At 38.5% G+C, this 22659-nt stretch overlaps 1 protein-coding gene across 2 annotated transcripts in view; it reads left to right on the forward strand.

The window, feature by feature from the left end:
* LOC139764109 (U4/U6.U5 tri-snRNP-associated protein 1) overlaps positions 1–20427 on the forward strand; it is a 31807-nt gene extending 11380 nt beyond the window's left edge. Inside the window, exons 5-12 of one of the 2 annotated variants that reach the window (XM_071690604.1) lie at positions 5692–5862; positions 8846–8979; positions 10281–10392; positions 10627–11478; positions 15475–15704; positions 16507–16668; positions 18171–18396; positions 20242–20427. In XM_071690604.1, the coding sequence (XP_071546705.1) occupies positions 5692–5862; positions 8846–8979; positions 10281–10392; positions 10627–11478; positions 15475–15704; positions 16507–16668; positions 18171–18390 (1881 nt within the window). In that variant the 3' untranslated portion in view covers positions 18391–18396; positions 20242–20427. Of the gene's footprint in view, positions 1–5691; positions 5863–8845; positions 8980–10280; positions 10393–10626; positions 11479–15474; positions 15705–16506; positions 16669–18170; positions 20150–20241 lie in introns of those variants that run through there. The other variant, XM_071690603.1, reaches the window with a different exon arrangement.
* The last annotated feature ends 2232 nt before the right edge of the window (positions 20428–22659 follow it).

Here is a 22659-nt window from a genome sequence, read left to right on the forward strand (position 1 = left end):
TTTTAGGGAGGATAAAAAGATGTTTTGGAAGGAGGTGAATAAAGTGCGTAAGACGAGGGAACTTTAGTGAAGGGGGCTAATGGGAAGGTGATAAGTAGTGGTGATGTGAGAAGGTTTGTTGAATGTGTTTGATGATAGAGGGGCAGATATAGGGTGTTTTGGTCGAGGTGGTGTGCAAAGTGAGAGGGCTAGGGAAAATGATTTGGTAAACAGAGAAGAGGTAGTAAAAGCTTTGCGGAAGATGAAAGCCGGCAAGACAGTGGGTTTGGATGGTATTGCAGTGGAATTCATGAAAAAAGGGGGTGACTATTGTTGACTGGTTGGTAAGGTTATTTAATATATGTATGACTAATGGTGAGGTGCCTGAGGATTGGTGGAATGCTTGCATAGGGCCATTGTACAAAGGCAAAGGGGATAAAAGTGAGTGTTCAAATTACAGAGGTATAAGTTTGTTGAGTATTCCTGGTAAATTATATGGGAGGGTATTGATTGAGAGGGTGAAGGCATGTACAGAGCATCAGTTTGGGGAAGAGCAGTGTGGTTTCAGAAGTGGTAGAGGATGTGTGGATCAGGTGTTTGCTTTGAAGAATGTATGTGAGAAATACTTAGAAAAGCAAATGGATTTGTATGTAGCATTTATGGATCTGGAGAAGGCATATGATAGAGTTGATAGAGATGCTCTGTGGAAGGTATTAAGAATATATGGTGTTGGAGGCAAGTTGTTAGAAGCAGTGAAAAGTTTTTATCGAGGATGTGAGGCATGTGTACGTGTCGGAAGAGAGGAAAGTGATTGGTTCTCAATGAATGTAGGTTTGTGGCAGGGGTGTGTGATGTCTCCATGGTTGTTTAATTTGTTTATGGATGGGGTTGTTAGGGAGGTGAATGCAAGAGTTTTGGAAAGAGGGCAAGTATGCAGTCTGTTGTGGATGAGAGAGCTTGGGAAGTGAGTTGGTTGTTGTTTGCTGATGATACAGCGCTGATGGCTGATTCATGTGGTAAACTGCAGAAGCTGGTGACAGAGTTTGGTAAAGTGTGTGAAAGAAGAAAGTTAAGAGTAAATGTGAATAAGAGCAAGGTTATTAGGTACAGTAGGGTTGAGGGTCAAGTCAATTGGGAGGTAAGTTTGAATGGAGAAAAACTGGTGGAAGTGAAGTGTTTTAGATATCTGGGAGTGGATTTGGCAGTGGATGGAACCATGGAAGCGGAAGTGAATCATAGGATGGGGGAGGGGGCAAAAGTTCTGGGTGCGTTGAAGAATGTGTGGAAGTCAGGAACATTATCTCGGAAAGCAAAAATGGGTATGTTTGAAGGAATAGTGGTTCCAACAATGTTATATGGTTGTGAGGCGTGGGCTATGGATAGAGTTGTGTGGAGGAGGGTGGATGTGCTGGAAATGAGATGTTTAAGGACAATGTGTGGTGTGAGGTGGTTTGATCGAGTAAGTAATAATAGGGTAAGAGAGATGTGTGGTAATAAAAAGAGTGTGGTTGAGAGAGGAGAAGAGGGTGTTTTGAAATGGTTTGGTCACATGGAGAGAATGAGTTAGGAAAGATTGACCAAGAGGATATATGTGTCAGAGGTGGGGGGAACAAGGAGAAGTGGGAGACCAAATTGGAGGTGGAAAGATGGAGTGAAAAAGATTTTGAGTGATCGGGGCCTGAACATGCAGGAGGGTGAAAGGCATGCAAGGAATAGAGTGAATTGGAACGATGTGGTATACCGGGGTTGACGTGCTGTCAGTGGATTGAACCAGGGCATGTGAAGCGTCTGGGGTAGACCATGGAAAGTTCTGTGGGGCCTGGATGTGGAAAGAGAGCTGTGGTTTCGGTGCGTTATTACATGACAGCTAGAGACTGAATGTGAACGAATGTTGCCTTTGTTCTCTTTTCCTAGTGCTACCTTGCATACACATATATACATGTGTATATATATGTATACATTGAGATGTATAGGTATGTATATTTTTGCTTGTGTCGACGTGTATGTATATACATGTGTATGTGGGTGGGTTGGGACATTCTTTCGTCTGTTTCCTTGCTCTACCTCGCTGACGCGGGAAACAGCGACAAAGCAAAATAAATAAATAGAAAAATAAATATGAATGCATTGGAAATTGGAAATTTATTCCAGTAAGCTGAAGATGAAATAGTGAAATAGTATCTGATTACTTTGTGGAAGTTCTCTAAAGCTTCAGTTGTTATGAGAGTATATATATAAAGTAGATATGAGTTTGACAAGATATGAAGTGGAAATTAATATTATCCCTTTCACTGCGGCACAGCAGGGCCATGTAAGCCTCAATAATTGTATTTTTTGTTCATTATTGCTGGGATTTGTATACACAGCCACCAATGCTTATTGTGGCATCCAACACGTTGTTTTCAGTCACTGAAGTGTAACTTATTTTTATACACCATTCATTATATGTGCACCCTTACATTTTGCAATAATTTTTTTAAGTTGTGTCACTTCTTCAGTGTTATGATTAATACTGATCAGAATTTATCCATATCCATATCTCTGATGCCTGAACCCAACTGGAACTCCCTCAAGGGGGTGGCCATGGCAATAGTCTCTATAACTAGTGAACTCCAGTGCTGCTTCTTAGCTTTTAGTACCTTATCGTTAACAGGTCTTTGGCAGGGGGCAACTTTAGCGCAGTGCTTGCTGAGGCTCCTGTCTAATGTTCCTTTTGACTACTTTTACCAAATGCTTCTTCTTGATGTTCCTGCCTTCTACCTAATGCTCCAGCCTAAATTTACCTCCTTGCCACTGCTATCTGTTGCTTTTACCATTTTGCCAAAAGGCATGAGTGGCACATAGTGCTCACAGCAGGAAAATCTAGAGTTATGAAGTGTTGTCATGTGTTACGAATGACAAGGAGAGATTGTATGTTTGTGGTTAGAATGCCAGTAGTCCATGCTTTGGGTGAGGTAGAAAGAAAAGACAGCTACCTAAGTCAGAGGAATGTAACTTGACAACCACTGAAGTACTAGCTCTATGCACCTATCACTAACCCCCCTTTCCCCAATACTTGGGCAGTTAGTACTGGTGATATACCTCCTTGGTCATAGCCTGCTTATCAAGTACTCCCTACCTACCTACTGATCAAAACTTCCTAGTAGTCATATTTATTTGTCACAAAAGTACTTCCTTAAAATACCACATATATCCCTGAACACCATATGTAGTATGCAGATATAAATTTTTTCTTTCATACATGTTAACTTTTCCTGCATGAACAAGATAGATATAGATGTGAAGAAATGGGCGGAAGATAATTTCATGGAATTTAACGAGATGTGATGTGAACAGTGAGTCATGGAATGAGTTAAAAGATGAGACAGACACCTTACATAGGACCAGCAGGGAAAAAGAGACTAAACGTGAAATAATTATTTGAGATCCAGGAGTCATCGTAAATGAGGAGCAGGAATTCGAAGAATACATTGAAAATATTGTATTACTGAGCCAGGTAAGGAGCAGTGTGATATTGAGAACTTACTATGAGAGAGAGAGAGAGAGAGCTGATAATGAAAATGTGTAGTGTGTATTTAAGAAGTAGAATTTGATAATGTTGTGTGGTCACCACCCAAGCAAGTTGAAATTTATGAACTGGAGAGAATGTAGAAAATTATTTAAGTGAGTTTGAGGGAATGGAATACATAACCTGCCATGAAACATAACCAGAACTTGAATTGTAACGTCTAGAAAAAAGGTTATATGATGATTCATGCATAGCAGTAGATAAAGGGACTGAGAATACCTTGGAATTGAAAACTTAAGTAATTGGAATACGAAGTGTAATTGATTGCATTTATTCTTTGAAATCATCAAAAAGAGACCCAACAAAGATATTTCAGTGCTTGGTATGAATCACTAAGGGTTTCTTAATGGTTTTGTGTGAGATACGATTAAGTGGAGTGAATACTGAAACCATCAAAAAATATTAGGCAGATGGCTTTGAGCAACTCTGGATGAACCCAAGATTGAGAGTAGTGTAGTGAGTGCTACATGATAGCCCTTCCTGATACCAGAATCTTGTAAGTATGTTTAGGTAGTTACACCTTCAAGAGAGAAAGATGGTCTAGAAGCACTGTACAAGTAAAACTGAGGCAATAAAATACCTAATTTAGATTATCATGAAAGATTGAGAAGGATTGAGCTGTAGTTCATAGATAATAGAATTTTGATGGTAATTTGTGCATGGTGACAGAAAGACGATATTAAAGAAAACATGTTCTTACAACTAAAACCTCATGTGTCGGAAGACACAGAATATTTGAATCTGCAGGTATTTCAAGTAATACTTGCTCCAAGAAAAAATTTCAAGTGCCCACATTCTGCCCATTGAAATCAGATTATACAAATGAAGTGAGCATAGAAACCATAATAATACTATCAACATAGAGATGGAAATAGATGTACAGGATCATTTGAACAGAGGTAAAGACCATCTAATGAAAACCACAGGAGGAAATACTGAAACAAGCATAATCTAGAAAAGAGATGTAAAAAAATGGGAATTAGTTAAAATCCCACACAAGAATGAGAGAGAATGGCTGAAATGTAACTATAGAATTAACATATCAGCATTGAAGAGAAAAGCAAAATGGAACGGTTACATGATATGTTATTAGCATGAATATGATATACATCAGATAATCAAAATAAGCAAACAAGATGGAATGAGAATCAGAACTATTACTGACAAGATTATGACCACTGAAGAAACCCACCAGACCATCATTTTCATGTATCTCTCTCACCAAGGCTTGGATCAGATGCAGTGTCTGGTTGATACTTCCCATGTGATGATTAACAATTATGGTACTTCCTTCTTTCCTTGAATAGCTGAGCTATGGGATTTTCTTCCCGTATTTGGGAGCTATATTGGGTGACCTTGGTGATGTGGAAGGAGATATAAGGGAGAGGGTAGTACAGGGTATGAGTTGATATGGAAGGAGATATAAGGGAGAGGGTAGTACAAGGTAGGAGAGTCATTGGGTCCCATGGGAGAATAATGAAAGGTAGAGGTGTAAGTATGAAAGTAAAGAAAGGATTAAGGGTCAGCATAGTCCTCCTAATCTTGATCTGTGCAGCCCAAACATAGGCATGGAATAAGTCAGAGAGGTCAAGACTCCAGGCTATGGAATTCAGCTATTTGTGAGGAGTACTTGGTATGGCTTGATGGAATGAAGAAAAAAATGAGGGGATGTATGAGAGGTTTGGTATGGCAAGGAATGCAAAGAAAATGAATTGTGGAATGGTAGAATGGGTGAATTGTAATACTTTGAGGTGGTTTGGACATGTGGAAAGAATCCAAGAATGAGAGTTTACAATGAGAGTGTATGATAGTACAATTAAATGGGTTGGTGTGAGAGGAAGACTGCCGGTGACATGGGGTAATAGATTAAAAGAGCACTGGGGGAGAGAAATGTTGGAAGAATGCTCTGATTGGTGCATGAGAGGGAGGCGTGTAAGGACAGGGGTAACTGGAGACTTTTTTGATGTGGCCACCTTGATAGGAGTTCATGGAGGGAATGGGCAGCAGAGATATAGATTGTGAGACAGAACTATGTACTTGATAGTGATAAGTGATGATATTCCTCAAAATGCAGAAACTGTAAGTCCTTAGTACTTACTGAGTATTTAGCACAAGATATTATTTGATGTTTCCCTCCTTTACAGGTAGAAAAACTAAGGGAGAAAATTGCAGCTCAGAGGGAAAAACGACGTATCAAGGAAAAGTTTCACAAGGTGAAAACACTAGGTGAATCTGACAGTGATGATGAATCTGCTTCTGCTTGGGTAAAGAAATCACGTAAAATGGCCAAAGAAAAAGCCCTTGCTGAAAAAAAGGTAAGAATTATTTTTGTTTTTTGTGTTTGAACACTTTGTGAACCATGGTCTCTTGTGTCCTTGAAAGAGTCTATAGCTTTAACTGTTTTTTAGGGAAAGTAGCTTGAAACCCACAAATCAGAGATGTTACTGATCAGGAAGTCAAAGTTTCCTTTAATCACATGCTAAGTTAACATAACATAAATGCACATATATCCCTAGACATTTGCTTGCATGTGGTTAAATATTGGACATGTGAATTCTATCAATGATATTGACTGAAAATTCCATCACCTTGTGCTCACCTGAAAAAGAATATTTTTTTTCCTCTATAAAGTGATTGTTGCTATGTAAAAGTAAAAGAGAATGTGCAAAAAGTACTGAACTACCTTTATACTGACCTGATGGAGTGTTCTTAGTAGCAGGAGGAGTGTAGTTGGCATTTCTAACTCCTCAAGATAAGAGGGGAGGACATCAAGGCTTTGTTTCTTTCTTTCTCTTGAATTCCACTCTTTTTTTTTTTTTTTTTACTCAGGCACAATACTGGTGGTGAATGGCACGAATCTAGTTAGAGATATTACACTATGTACACTAGAAGTGAGTGAAAATAGGGGATGTGGCAATCCTTCTTCAAGATAAAAGAGGACAGGAGGGTCTTGTTTGTATGTATCTATATATCTATAACTGTATCTCTGGTGCCTGTTCCCACCTGGAACTCCCTCAAGGGGGTGGCCATGGCAGTAGAGTCAAAATAACTAGTGAACTCTAGTTCTGCTTTATACCCTTTATTGCCTCACCCCAAACAGGCCATTGGCAGAGGGCAACTTTAGTGCACTGTTTACTGAGGCTCCAACCTAATGTTCCTCCTGACTACTTCTATCTAATGCTCCTTCCAACTACTTCTACCTAAAATTTCTTCTTAATGTTCCTACCTACTACTATCTACTCTTCCTACCATTTTGCAAAAGCAGGCTAGCACTGTGCTTCACTGCAGAACTAGGTTAGAAGATGGCATAAGTTAAGTGTGAAGGTTCTTTACGTTTGTAGCAGATGCCAGTAATCTGTGTCAGTGAGACAGAAAGAAGAAAAGACAGCTACCTGGGTCAGAGGAGTGCAACTCGACAACCACTGAAGTGCTAGCACACTTAGCAGATACCACTAACCCTCGTGTTAAAATGGATAAATTCAATCGTTAAGTTGGCTCCTTACATTTTACTTTGTTTATGTACAGAGCCTATGCATTGGTAGTGAGAAAAAGAAAATATAAGACATTACACTCAAGCGATCAACTGTGCCACTGAATGATACAACATTAGAGATACATTCTTCGTGAAATATGTGAAATACCTTTGCTCCTAATTTTTCTATTGTTATAGTTTCCATGACCTGCATTGGATTGCATCTTGAAAATATGAGATTAGTCAAGGTAATGTCACTGTAAATGATCAGTACCACAGGACGATTGTTTAGCAGTCAATCTTGTGTACTTCATCCTTCATCCATAAAGTCTTCTAAGATTCATCTTTGAAATGTACGTGTAAGTAATCTTACTTGTAGTCAGTCTAGCGTGTTAAGAGGATATTTCGCTTCTCCATCCTAGCTCACCAAACAGTCTTGAGTATTTCTCACTGTTCACCATATCTATTTCCTTAAGAAGGATTTGATCACTAGCATTCAACAGTCTTATGTATTTTCCATCCTACCATGGCTAAGTGATTGAAGATTACAAAGGTGATTGGGGGGATGCTGAGGAGTTGAATTTTTCCCATGCCTACCTGTAGCTCAATAGAAGGGACTTTTATAGGCTACTAATGGTACAGTTAGTTCGCTTGATATTTCAGCAGAGGTTGGATGATTTGATTATTGTGTAAGAATGGCTGCAATCTCTAATCAGATTTTCATATGAAGATTTCTGGCATAAATCATCATGCAGCAGTGGCTGCCATCCTTAGTCATATTCAGATGAAGATTGCTGCCTTGCAAGGGTTAATATTTACAGGTTTACAAAAATATGTCATTGCATCATTTTTCTGTAGATTGAATGACTTGAATCCATATAAATCAGTTCCATAGTATTGGAATTTTCTTTTTTCATAGCCAGGTTGTAAAAAAAAGGATATGAAAGAATTTTTTTAATTGTGTGAGAAGGAAGTTATTGCTTGACTTAGGAGGCAGGGATTTAATAGGTTTCTAACCTCTAGATATCTTTGAGATCGTGCAAAAGCTCACGGTATACTGCCATGGTGAGAAATGGCTTTCATACTTCAGAACTTACATTTTCATTCTTATTATATCTAGAGTAGTCATGTTTTGAATCAGCATTTGGTGAATGTCATTGAAATTTATAATTCAGATGAGAATTAGAATATAAACTTTATCCTTTCACTGCAGTAGTCCTGAATCCATTATACACACTGTTTGTGTGACAGATTCTCAAAGATTTTGAAAAATATCTCCTTGAATTTCTTATTAGGATAGGTTGTGGCATCATGGTTTCATCACTAAACTTCCCTCTTTGGGCTTCCCGCTCTCACTTTGCTCCCACATATCTAGCTGTCTCTCTGGCAGCTCTGTCTCTTTGGTTGTTACTGGATCAGCCTCCCCACCTTTCTTCATCAACATCAGTATCCCCCAAGTTTGTCTTTTTTTTATCATAACTCTGTGAAATAGTATGTCATTGTAATAGAATGTTGAATTTAAGATGTTGTTGGAATGGATTTCCTAAGAACATTCTTCCAAACCATCCTAGGGTTTCAAGCTTGTACTGTGATTTTTTTTATATGTATTTAAGGTAGAAATTTTATCTTCATTGAATTCCTAAATCTATCCCTTTTGTAACTGTACTGAATCACCTTGGTATGATTATAGATTCGTATTGTGATAATCTATTTTCGCATATATTCCCACTTTTTTTTGTGATAGTCAAACATCAAAATGAATATGTGCACTTATTAGATGATCCTGTATAATGTGTACAAATTACTAGCTGCATGATTTATCACAGAGCAAGATGCTGGAAGAATTAGATGCCCAGTTTGGGATTGGTGATCTTCTAGAACAAGATATGACTGAGCAGAAGGTAAAGAGATACACTCATAATGATCTAGCAGGACTCCAGGTTCAGCATGATTTCTCAAGGTTAGCAAATTTGGTTTGGTACTGGAAAGAAAGTGAATGATGAGGTTAAGTACTTTACTTCAATTAGGAATCAGAGAAATAGTGCAGAATTTTGACATTTTTGACAGTCATTTGGTGCTTCATCTAGGCTTAAGAAGGGTATGTATACTGTATGGATTAAATAGTTGCCTATGCTTTTCCAGGACTGTCTACAGCTATGGAAACCAGGGAAAAAAGCAGATTAGTAAATTGTAATGATTTATGGAAAGATGCATGAATTAAGAAATGGGAATATGGTCAAGCAAAGGAATGTAATGTTAGGATTTAAAATATTTAGGGATAAGAGGTTTGATACTGCTGTGTAAGAAGGATTGATTAGTGAGATTGAAACATGTAGATTGTGGGGGAAATTTATTAAGGCAGTTGTATCCCATTTGAGAGAGAGTGGCATGGATGATGTAAATGTATAGTAGATATTGATTGTGATGAAGAAAGTACTTTTAGTGATCTAAATATTGATTATGTGTTATTACCACATATGAATGTTAACAGTGAGAAAGCAAAGTCTGTTGTATTTGAAAATATTTATGCAGCTAAAATAACTTGATGATGTTTATTATTCTGATGGAGGTGTCCCAAGAAAATAAGAGAATGGGATTTTTGACATGAAGTAGATAATTGAATTAGAAATCTGGTTTAGGAATGTGCTGAGGTTAGTGTGAGGGCAAGAAGAAATGAGTGGGTGGACCTTCTACTGAAGGAGGAATTCTGGTAATATATGGAAGACTGTATACAAGTGAGCCTTTGACTGATGTGGGTAAAAATTAAAATGGATTACAGGTGGGTGATTGTTAGTGCCTTTGCATTTGATACCAAGAAGATTGAGGAAGAGATGAAAGCTTTGGGAGGTGCTGTGCAAGTGCATCAGTAATTCTTATGTGAGGAATAGAGTATTACTGATGGGTAATTTTGATTCAAGAGTTGGTGACTTAGCAGATCAGAGTATGCTTGTGGGACATGAGGTACCCAGTTTGAATGAAAGTGGTGAATAGCTTGAGACTCATTTTGCTGAGTGACATGCATATGTATATTTGGGTATGTGGAGTGAATGTTAAGTGGGCATTATTGGATTATGCACTAATTGCTAGACGTGCAAAAGAGACTTTTGGGTGTAAGATTGTAGGAAATGGGTTGAAGCTATGAATGATCTTACATGTAAATGATGCAAATGTTTGATAAGTTTTTGAGGCATGCAGGTATTCCTTACTTCTAATATATATTAATGGCATTATAGATGTGAATGTTCATTGTGCTGTTCACAGATTTGATACATGTGATACGACTATTTTAACTCTGAAGGATAAGAGTGTGCTGGATGAGGAAGAAGACACACTCATAAATGTGAACTTAATGGATGATGAGAGGGCTGAGAAAGTAAGTCACACATGGTCATGTAGTAAATTTTGAGATTACTCTGTCCTGCTGTGGTGAACCTTTAGTTGATTATATGTATGTTTGTCTGTAAATATTTGTCAGATATGAAAAATCTTATATTTTCATTAGTTTTATTTAAGCCATTGTATATTACTTGTTAGAGGTTGCACAAGAAGTCATTTTTCAAATTACTATCAGTAAACTTTTCAATGATTTTATTTTTACTCTCCTCAGAATCTGAAGAGAAAAAGAAAGAAGCCAGATGAAGTAGAATATGATGCTCCAGAAGTTGATGATTATGGAAATATTGTTCAGAGAACTCTGCTTACAAAGTATGATGAAGATATTGAAGGAGAGAAAAGGAAAAGCTTCCGCCTTGGAGTTGGGGGAGGAGCACATGCTCATGATGATGTACCAGAAGCTGTGAGGAAGATTGCAAAGCTGAGAAAATTACAGAATCTGGAGACACCACAAGCGCAGTTAGCATCAGAATACTTTACTGAAAGTGAAATGGTTAGCTTTCGTAAAGTTAAAAAGACTAAGAAAAAGAAAAAGAAGAAATTAACTGCAGATGACTTGGATCCAATTGAAGAGGAGTCTCTTGTTCACCTTGCATCAAGGAATGCTAGACAAGCCCGGTTAGAAGCCTTGCAGATTACTGATGATTATAATAATGTAGCCGGTGATGAAGCCGTGAAACCCACTGTAGGTCGGACCCAGACTTTGAAAGAACTCTTAGAAGAAGAAGAGGAAAAATTGAAAGTGGAGGAAGCAGATGAACCTGATGAAGTTGCTGAGAGTGAGCAAGATGATATTGAACTTCAGGAAGCATTGGCCCGGTCACGAAGGGCTAAGATAGCTCAGGTGGCACAGCCTAGTAGTGAGAAAATCCCAGAATTGCTAAAAGATAAAATTGAAATAAAAGTTACTGAGGAACCCATGGAGGAAGATGATGGTGCTGGACTTGTTATGACCTTAAATACAACTGACGAATTTTGCCGCACTTTAGGAGACCTTCCTACATATGGTCTCTCGGGTAATCGTGCCGAAGATGATCAGACTATGTTACAACTGCAACAGCCCAAGGTGTGTTGATAACAAATTTTTAATTTTCTTATGTTATATATACATGTATGGATCATAATGATGTGCCTGAGGATTAACAGAATGCATGTAGCTGATTTGGGTGAGAAACTGCAGAGGTTGGTGACCGAGTTTGGCAAAGTGTGTGAAAGGAGAAAGTTGAGAGTAAATGTGAGCAAGATGATATTGAACTTCAGAAAGCATCGGCCTGGTCACGAAGGGCTAAGATAGCTCAGGTGGCACAGCTTAGTAGTGAGAAAACCCCAGAATTGCTAAAAGGTATAATTGAAATAAAAGCTACTGAGGAACCAGTGGAGGAAGATGATAGTGCTGGACTTGTTATGACCTTAAATACAACTGACGAATTTTGCCACACTTTAGGAGACCTTCCTACATATGGTCTCTCGGGTAATCATGCAGATGTTGATCACACTGTGTTACAACTGCTAGAGCCCAAGGTGTGTTGATAAATTTTTATTTTCTTATGTTATGTATACATGTATGGATCATAATGATGTGCCTGAGGATTAGCAGAATGCATGTGGCTGATTTGGGTGAGAAACTGCAGAGGTTGGTGACTGAGTTTGGAAAAGTGTGTGAAAGGAGAAAGTTGAAAGTAAATGTGAATAAGAGCGAAGTTATTGGGTTCAGTAGGGTTGAGGGACAAGCTAGTTGGGATGTAAGTTTGAATGGAGAAAAATTGGAGAAAGTGAAGTGTTTCAGATATTTGGCAGTGGACTTAGCAGTGGATGGAACCATGGAAGCGGAAGTGAGTCACAGGGTGGGGGAGGAAGTGAAGGTTCTGGGAGTGATGAAGAATGTGTGGAAGGAGAGAAAATTATTTTGGAAAGCAAAAATAAGTATGTTTAAAGGAATAGTAGTTCCAACAATGTTATATGGTTGCAAGGTATGGGTTATAAATAGGGTTGTACGGAGGAGGATGGATGGGTTGGAAATGAGATGTTTGAGGACAATATGTGGTGTGAGGTGGTTTGATCGAGTAAGTAATGAAAGGGTAAGAGAAATGTGTGATACTAAAGAGAGTGTAGTTAAGAGAGCAGAAGAGGGTGTGTTGAAATGGTTTGGACATATGGAGAGAATGAGTGAGGAAAGATTGACAAAGAGGATATATGTATCAGAGGTTGAGGGAAAGAGGAGAAGCAGGAGACCAAATTGGAGGGGAAATGATAGAGTGAAAAAGATTTTGAGTGATCAGGGCCTGAACATATAGGAGGGTGAGAGGTGTGCAAGGAATAGAGTAAATTGGAACGATTTGGTATACCAGGGTTGACATGCTGTCAGTGGACTAGACCAGGGCATGTGAAGTGTCTGGGGTAAACCATGGAAAGGTCTGTGGGGCCTGGATGTGGATAGGGAGCTGTGGTTTAGGTGTATTACGCATGATAGCTAGAGACTGAGTGTGAACGAATGTGGCCTTTTTTTTTTTTTTTTTTTTTTTTTTTTTTTTTTTTTTTTTTGGCGCTACCTTGCTGAAGGGGGGATATGCTATTTCCTGTGTGAAAGGGGAGGAACAGGAATGGATGAAGGCAAGCAAGTATGAATGTGTATATATGTATATGTATGTGTATGAGTGTTAATGTATATATATGTGTATATGAGTGGATGGGCCATTCATCGTCTGTTTCCTGGCACTACTTCGTTGACGTGGGAAACAGCGATTAAGTATAATAATGATAAATATATATTTTTTTTGTACATATTCACCATTTCCCATGTTAGTGAGGTAGCATTAAGAACAGAGGGCTGAGCCTTAGAGGGAATATCCTCACTTGGCCCCCTTCTCTGTTCCTTCTTTTGGAAAATAAAACGGGAGGGGAAGATTTCCAGCCCCCTGCTCCCTCCCGTTATTTGTCTTCTACACCACACAGGGAATACGTGGGAAGTACTCTTTCTCCCCTATTTCCCATGGAAAGTTCTGTGGGGCCTGGATGTGGCAAGGGAGCTGTGGTTTCGGTGCATTATTACATGACAGCTAGAGACTGAGTGTGAACGAATGGGGCCTTTGTTGTCTTTTCCTAGCGCTACCTCACACACATGAGGGTGGAGGGGGTTGTTATTCCATGTGTGGTGAGGTGGCGATGGGAATAAATAAAGGCAGACAGTATGAATTATGTAGATGTGTATATATGTATATGTCTGTGTGTGTATATATAAGTATACATTGAGATGTATAGGTATGTATATTTGCGTGTGTGGACGTGTATGTATATACATGTGTATGTGGGTGGGTTGGGCCATTCTTTCATCTGTTTCCTTGCGCTACCTCACTAACGCAGGAGACAATGACAAAGCAAAATATGAATAAATAAATAATTTGTTTATTATTTATTTATTATACTTTGTCACTGTCTCCCTTTGTTAGTGAGGTAGCGCAAGGAAACACACGAAAGAATGGCCCTACCCACCCACATACACATGTATATACATACACGCCCACACACGCTCATATACATACCTATACATTTCAATGTATACATACATATAGATACACAGACAAATACATATATACACATGTACATATTCATACTTGCTGCCCTCAGCCATTCCCGTCACCACCCCACCACACATGAAATGGCACCCCCCTCCCCCCACGTGTGAGGTAGCACTAGGAAAAGACAACAAAGGCCACATTTGTTCACTCTCAGTCTCTAGCTGTCATGTGTAATGCACCGAAACCACAGCCCCCTTTCCACATCTAGACCCTACAAAACTTTCCATGGTTTACCCCAGACACTTCACATGCCATGGTTCAATCCATTGACAGCACATCAACCCCAGTATACCACATCGCTCCAATTCACTCTATTCACCCAGCGAGGCAGCGTCAGGAACATGGATCATGATGATGTACCCGGATTGGTGGAATGCATGTGCACTAACTTTGTATAAAGGCGAGGTGGACAAAGGTAATGATTTGAATTATAGAGATGTAAATTTGCTGAGTGTACCTGTTAAGTTGTATGGAAGATGGTGGCATGTACAGAGCATCAGACTGGGGAGGAACAGTGTGGTTTCAGGAATGGTTAAGGGTGTATGGATCAGATGTTTACTCTGAAAAAAGTATGTGAGAAATATAGGAACAGAAAGATTTTTTTGTGGTTCTTATGGATGTAAAGAAAGCATTTGATAGGGTTGATACAGATGCTTTGTGGAATGTTTTATGAATATATTGTGGAGGGAAAATATTAGAAGGAGTGAGGAGTTTTTATCAAGAGAATCTCTCATCAGGTTTTTTTCAAAGAAATATATAAGCCCTTTAGTATCAAAACTACATTTTTTTTTTAAGTAGATGTGTGTCTTAGAAGGCAATTAAAAGGGGAGGGAGGAGGGGGCTGGAAATCCTCCCCCTCCATTTTTAATCTTCCAAAAGAAGGAACAGAGAAGGGGGCCAAATGAGGATATTCTCTCTAAGGCTCAGTCCTCTGTTCTTAATGCTACCTCACTAATGCAGGAAATGACAAATATGGATGAAAAAGATATGTGTTTCTGATTCAATCAGGTATGTGACTATGCTGTAATGCCTCAAATCTGACAATATTTTGGGCTGAGCAGTTGCATGATTTTAGATGTTCAGGATTTTGAGTATTGATATAGCCAAGGAGACATGATAACAGGTTGACTTGATTTTAACTTAATCTGTGCAGTTTTTGTTTCCCAGTTGACTAGTTTCTGTAAGTTTTAGACAACATTTTAACTACTTGTCCTTACCAAAAAGTGTTGATTGTTTCCTATCCCATAATGTGCATGTAGACTGAGGTAGCAAAAGAGATGATTACTTATTAGAGGTGCTTAGAATGGCATTTGGTTTAAATGAGGTTGAAGGTAAGTAAACCTTTATACTGAGGTAGTGATACTAGATTACAAAGAAGTTTAAGTGCAGGGGGTTTCGTTGAGCTACAATAAGCTTGTAGGTGCTGGATTTCAGACATTTGAATGTATATTTTTGCAGTAAGAGTAATATATTTCATTACATCACAGGAGAAAGAAGTGCAGGAGCCTCGCGGAGCATGGGAAGAAGTGGGAATAGATGACACTCGAGTGGAAATTAGTGACAACATGACTGCCCCTATCTTGGAGGAGGAGCCAGATGCTAGCAAAGGGGTTGCAAATGCCTTGAAGTTAGCTCTCAAGAAGGGCTACTTAGAGAAAGCAAACATAACTAAATCTGCTAATGCTGCACTGCAACACCTTAGAGCTGTACATTACAGGCAAGAAAATTAGATAACATTAATTAAAGAATCACTTGAATACTTCAGTGTTGATAGAAAACCTTGCTTGTCATGTTTCTGTTAAGTATAACAAATTTAAAAGGTTAGTATAGAACCTCTGCATGAATTTGATCCATAGGATTATAACTTAAACTTTGAACATCAATACGTCTTTTTTCTCAACCACATTTGAATAAGATTTATGAAACCTTTGATTTTTTATAGATATTTTCACAAAGGAGAGTACTAATAAATCATTAAACCAGAATTTTGCCAAACTAGCTGAGCTACTGTTTAGCACTCACTCATGCTTGTTGAATTACACTGTTCTTTCCTGCCATGATACCTCAGTAATAGTTACCTTTTCCAAGTTCATCATGAATTGACTTTAGGCACAAGACTAGTCTTCTTTTAAATAGTTTTTTGGTCATCCTCATACATTTCTTATCAATTTCATTTGTTTATGTATAAGTGCCCCACAAAGCCCATCTAATGAAGGGTCCTGTCGTTACCCAGGTTAGTTAGGTTTCTTGCCAGTTATATCAGCATTTCTGCTGAAAAAAGGTTTCTGTTCATGCCCTCCCCTATTTCTCCATTCTCTATTACTTGATCAGAATTGTTTTTTTTTACATTAAATTCACTTGATAGTATTTTCTAAAGCATTAGCATACCTTTAGCTGGTATATATTCATGCACACATGCATGCTAATTACCTCTAGCAGCAGTTAATTACAGTATTAGTTGTGATCATTATACCATGATTTGAGTCTGATATATTTTGTATGTCCATTTTTACCTCCAGTATAGAGGATAAAACCTTAGATGAGGACCGTGGTCGGGGCCGCGGTGAACGATACATGGGTCCAGTTACAGAGTTCAAGGATAAAGATAGCTACAAACCTGACGTCAAGCTGGAATATGTGGACGATGAAGGTCGCAAACTAAATGCAAAGGAGGCATTCAGGTATTGTTGATAGCGCTGTTTATGTATCTGTGTAGGAAAATTGTGTAACTATTAGTATTTTTTAGTCAGGACTGTATTGGTCTTTATTTTATTTTTCTGTACTTGTGAATCTTATTTCTATAGTTAAGCTAGTTATATGTCTTCCTTGTCAGCTAATTATTGTGAGTGATAGAATAGCTTTTCTCTACTTAATTTGAAAATTATGAGTGTTAGTTTGACTCTTTTTCTACAAAATGCTCTGAATTCTTCAATTGGTCTTGTGACATCTAATTCAGATAGTGTGGTATTCTAATTGATTTGAACCTCCGTCCCTGACCAAAGCCTTTTACTTAAAAAGAAAAGGCTATAGTATAATGAGGGCTCAATGCCTGAGCATGCAGGAGTGTATGAGGTATGCATGGGTTAAGGTGAGTTGGAGTGATATGGTGTACAAGAAACAACATGCTGTTAGTGTGCTGAACCAGGACGTAAGTGGTCAGCAGAATCCATGGAGAGGTCTGTGAGACCTGATTTTGGGTAGGGGCTCTGGTTTTGTTGCATTACACATAACAGTAAGAGAATGGATGTGAGTGAATGAGGCTGTTTCTACATGTATTCCCAATACAGAAAACTGCAAACAAGAAGAAAATAAGAAGAATGGAGAAATTGATTTGGACAAAAGAAACTTTAACCTTTCCTGCACCAGGAGTCTTTTCTTTGGAGCTCTTGCAGTGCTAAGAAAACCAACCACATCTAAGTTACAAAGTGTGGTGGGATTGTATGTATGTGTCTCTGGGATGAATGTAGGACAATTGATGATAAGTGTTCAGTGTCTGCATTGTGTAATTTGCTTCTTAGGCATTATGGGTCTTGTGATATGTTGAAATCTTGGAGAGATAGGTGGTATCCAGAATGCAGATGAGGAAGAGTAACTTGCATGAGTCAAGGAAACATAGTTTCAAGATGTTTAGTTGATGACATTAGAGATTAAAACAGTTGTGAACAAAGATAATCAAGAAAAACTGCAGAGATCTGGATACCATATACATATGGGTAGAAGAAATCTGAATAAATAACTCATGGGACAGTTAGCAATACTTGAGTATCTGCATACAAAGACCCTAAAGGAAGAGAAATAGAGAGTGAGATAAATGTCAAAGATCTGGGAATCACTGTGAATTTATAACCTTGATTTAAAGAACACATTGATAAAATTGTTCTCTCAAGCTATTTAATGAGTGGTATATAATATACCTTTGCAGCTAAAGACAGAAAACTGATGATGAAAATGTTGAATGCATGTATAAGAAGTTAGAATTGAATCCTCCCATGTATGGTCACCACTTAAACAGATTGAAATAAATAATCTAGAGAGAATTCTTGGAGTAACTCTGAGACCCTTTCAAGTAATGGATCTAGGGCAAAGCTGAATAAATAAATACATAAGTAAATTAATATTTGTCTTTCGTTCTCTTTTTGTCAACCACTTTGATTATCTCCATCCATCTTCACTTCTTTTTCAGATATCTATCTCATAAGTTTCATGGGAAGGGGTCTGGTAAAAATAAGACAGAAAAGAGGATGAAAAAGTGGAATGAGGAGCTGTTAATGAAACACATGAGCTCATCTGATACTCCACTTCAAACACTAGAGAGACAGAGGGAGAAACAGAAGCAGCTTGGAGCAGCTTACCTAGTTCTTTCTGGAAGTAAAACACAGGAGTCAATGGATGTCAAGAAGTGAAACAAGGTGAGTCAACCACCTGTAAATGTATAATTCTCAGAGTATATACATTAATTAATTCCAAATGAAATGTTGCCAGCTAGCTAATCAGAAGAGTTCATATCTGAACAGGTTAAGCATATTACAGTTATATGGTATATGTTTGAAGTGATGAGGCTATGTCATTTTAAATATCTAAGCTAAAATGACTTTTGGCCATCTTATTTGTTTTTGTCAGTGAGGAAAATGAACATTTGATACACATACCTCATTGTTATATGTGAAACAGGGAAAGAAGCATGTATGATCATATGTTTGTGATTGATATTTATATGTTTGAGAACTAAGGCCATTAGAAATATGGTTAGGTTGGCCCTGATTTGTTCATATTTGAGAACTAAGGCTGTTAGAAATACAGCTAAGTTGGCCCTGTTACCCTTTCTCACATATCTGTTAATAAGCATAGATTCCTTGATCATTCTGTGAAGGCAGAAGTATTTAAGGACATTTTATATACTTGAAAAGCCGAATTAGTTCTTCAACTTATTTAGGGAATAATTTTGACATCTTGAAAAAATGAAAATTTGCAAGTTATGTCTTTAAGAAATATGTTATAAATATATGGGGTAAATGGAGAGTTACTATATGCAATAAGGAGTTTTTACCAGAACAGTAAGGCATATGTGCATGTAGGAAAGGAGAAGGGCAAGTGGTTTTTTATGAAGGTGGGTCTGCTTTGAAGGATGTGTGATGTCACCATGATTGCTTAACATATTTGTGGATGGAGTAGTAGTGAGGGAGGTTAGTGCAAGTATTATAGAGAGAGGGACAAGCCTTTGGCATATGGGGGCTGGGGGCATGGAAAGTAAATCAATAGTTGAATGCAGGTCACACATCTCTGGTGGCAGAGTCAAGAGAGAAATGCCAGAAGCTAGTGACTTACTTTGGAGAGTGTGAAAGCAGAAATTCAAGAGTGAATATGAACAAATTGAAAATTATAAGTTTCATCAAGGAGATGGGACAGGCAGATTTAAGAGTAAGTCTGAATGGGGAGGACCTAGAGGAAATGGAATGCTTTACATATTATGAGAGTGTATCTGGAAGCAGATAGACTCATGGGGGCTGAAGTGAGCCATAAGATGAGTCTGGGGACTCGGGGCCTGGGTGCACTGAGGAGTGCGTGGAAGGAGAGATTGGTATGTTTGAAGACACAGTAGTCCTCATGGTGTTGTATGGTTGTGAGGCATGTGTCCTGTGCAAAAGATTGTAAGAAGATGGATAAGTTGGAAAGTAATTGCCTGTGAACAGTATGCAGTATGAGGCGGGTTTATCATGTAAAGAATGCCAGTGTAGGAGAGAGGTGTGGGAGTAAGGACATTATGAATGAGATAACAAGGTATGCTGTAATGTTGTTTACATATGGAGAGGGTGAGCAGAGAAAGACATTAAAAAAGATATATATCAGAAGTGAAGGAAGGAAGGAAAGGGGAGGGGGAGGCCAAGAAGGAGTTGGTGGGACTGAGTGAGACTTTAAGGTACCAGAATATGAACATTCAAAGGGTTGAGATGCATGTTTGGGATAGAGTGAATTTTTTTTTTCAAGCAGGGGTGCAGTGTGCTGTTGTTCAGCTGAAATAGAACATTTGAAGCTGTTAAGGTAATTTGTGGCGTAGTCTGTAAGGCTTGGCTGTGTACAAATGAGGCTGTTGTCTGTTCCTAGTGCTATGTCACTAAGCTGGAAGAAGCAGTTATGTATAAAAAAATAAAGTATTGAAGTAATGGCCTGTTTTTCATATGCCTTGTGTTTAAAATGGTGGCTCAGGCACAGTCTTGTAAAAGAATAATGGCTTTCTAGCCTCTGTACATTTTCAGGTCTTGAGAACTTAGCAGCAATGTCTAAAACTTTAGCTGCATCATAAATGAAACAGTAACCATCCGCATGTGCTGAAGACAGAGGATTTCAACGCTAAGGCCATCCAGTTGCCTATGAATTTTGTTTAAGTGACAGCACATACATTGCTAGCATGGAATCCATAAAGAGGATAGCTTAACATCTGGTAAGCCCCAGAAATTTTGAATATATTGTTGAAAGCGGGAAAGAGAGATGTAATCATAGAATTACTTGAAGCATGAATCTTGCATGAAAGATGTGACAGCAGTGTAAATCATATGATTGGGAATAGGGGTGAAAGAATGATAACCATGTATCTCCTGTCTGTCTTAGAGAGCAACTGAGGGATGGTGCTTAGAAGTTTTCCTCTCTTTATTTTCTCAAAGTCAGAACAGAAGAAAGACTTGAGGATATGTTTCTCAAAGGATCAGTTCCTATTGTGCCGTACAGGCAAGAAAGATAGGCACATATACAAAAAAAAAAAAGTAAACTTTTGTTCATTGCATATTTAAGATGTAGTATTGACAGATACACAAAAATCATAGCCCGTATCCACAGCCAAGTACCATAGACCTTTCTGTAAAGTCCCTCTGACCACTTCGTATGTCCTGGCTCAGCCTACTGACAATACATCACCCTTGTATATCACATCACTCCAGTTCACTCTCACTTGCATGCCTCTCACCCTCCTGCATGTCCAGGCTCTAATAGCTCAAAATGTCTCTATCTCATTTTTGGTCTCCTGTTTCTTGCGTTCTCCCTTTCTGAAACATACTCTTAGTCAGTCTCTCTTCATTCATCTTCTTATGTCCACACCACTTCAGCATACCCCATTCAGCTCTCAATCATGCCATGATCACTGCCACACCTCTCTCTTATACTGATTCCTTACATGACAACTGAATAGTAGATGTGAGCAAGTGAGGCCATTCTTCATCTGTTTGTAGAGTTACCTTGCTTCTTTAGAAACAGAAAATGTGTGCGAGAAAAAATTACTGACACATCGGATGACCTTAATTAAGAAAACAGTACTATGCAAGAAAATGGTTATCTGTTTTGGTAACATTCTTACTTCATTGTGATTTGGCACCTGTTTTGAACAATATATCAGAAATATATAATTTTCTACTTTACAGAGGTATAAGTTTGTTGAGTATTCCTGGTAAATTGTATGGGAGGGTATTGATTGAAAGGGTGAAGGCATGTACAGAGCATCAGATTGGGGAAGAGCAGTGTGGTTTCAGAAGTGGTAGAGGATGTGTGGATCAGGTGTTTGCTTTGAAGAATGTATGTGAGAAATACTTAGAAAAGCAAATGGATTTGCATGTAGCATTTACGGATCTGGAGAAGGCATATGATAGAGTTGATAGAGATGCTCTGTGGAAGGTACTAAGAATATATGGTGTGGGGGGCAAGTTGTTAGAAGCAGTGAAAAGTTTTTATCAAGGATGTAAGGCATGTGTACGTGTAGGAAGAGAGGAAAGTGATTGGTTCTCAGTGAATGTAGGTTTGCAGCAGGGGTGTGTGATGTCTCCATGGTTGTTTAATTTGTTTATGGATGGGGTTGTTAGGGAGGTGAATGCAAGAGTTTTGGAAAGAGGGGCAAGTATGCAGTCTGTTGGGGATGAGAGAGCTTGGGAAGTGAGTCAGCTGTTGTTTGCTGATGATACAGCGCTGGTGGCTGATTCATGTGAGAAACTGCAGAAGCTGGTGACTGAGTTTGGTAAAGTGTGTGAAAGAAGAAAGTTAAGAGTAAATGTGAATAAGAGCAAGGTTATTAGGTACAGTAGGGTTGAGGGTCAAGTCAATTGGGAGGTAAGTTTGAATGGAGAAAAACTGGAGGAAGTAAAGTGTTTTAGATATCTGGGAGTGGATCTGGCAGCGGATGGAACCATGCATCTAAATGCAATAGGTTTTTCATTATCATTTATGCAGATTTGTTCTTTGTTGTCATCAGACAATACTTACAATAACAGAGATAATTTATGAAATAGGGGAGAAAGAATACTTCCCACATATTCCCTGTGTGTCATAGAAGGTGACTTAAAGGGGAGGGAGTAGGGGGCTGGAAATCCTTCCCTCTCATTTTTGATATTCCAAAAGAAGGAACAGAGAAGGGGGCCAAGTGAGGATATTCCCTCAAAGGCTCGGTCCTCAGTTCTTACGCTACCTCACTGAGGTGGGAAATGGTGAATAGAATAATAAAAAAAAAGAATTTGAAAAGTGCTTTTTTTTAAATATGTTTTGTGGATACAAGTTTGTGACTTTATCCCTCTCTCAGTGTGTTTAATACTTCGGAGAAAATGCCTATGACATAAATGTTCCCAGGCTGCTTTAGCAAAAATCTTGCATGTGCCATCCCCCACACTCATGGTCCTTTTCTCAATATACTCCCTAAT

Source organism: Panulirus ornatus, chromosome 48 (assembly GCF_036320965.1).
Source record: "Panulirus ornatus isolate Po-2019 chromosome 48, ASM3632096v1, whole genome shotgun sequence".
NCBI lineage: Eukaryota > Metazoa > Arthropoda > Malacostraca > Decapoda > Palinuridae > Panulirus > Panulirus ornatus.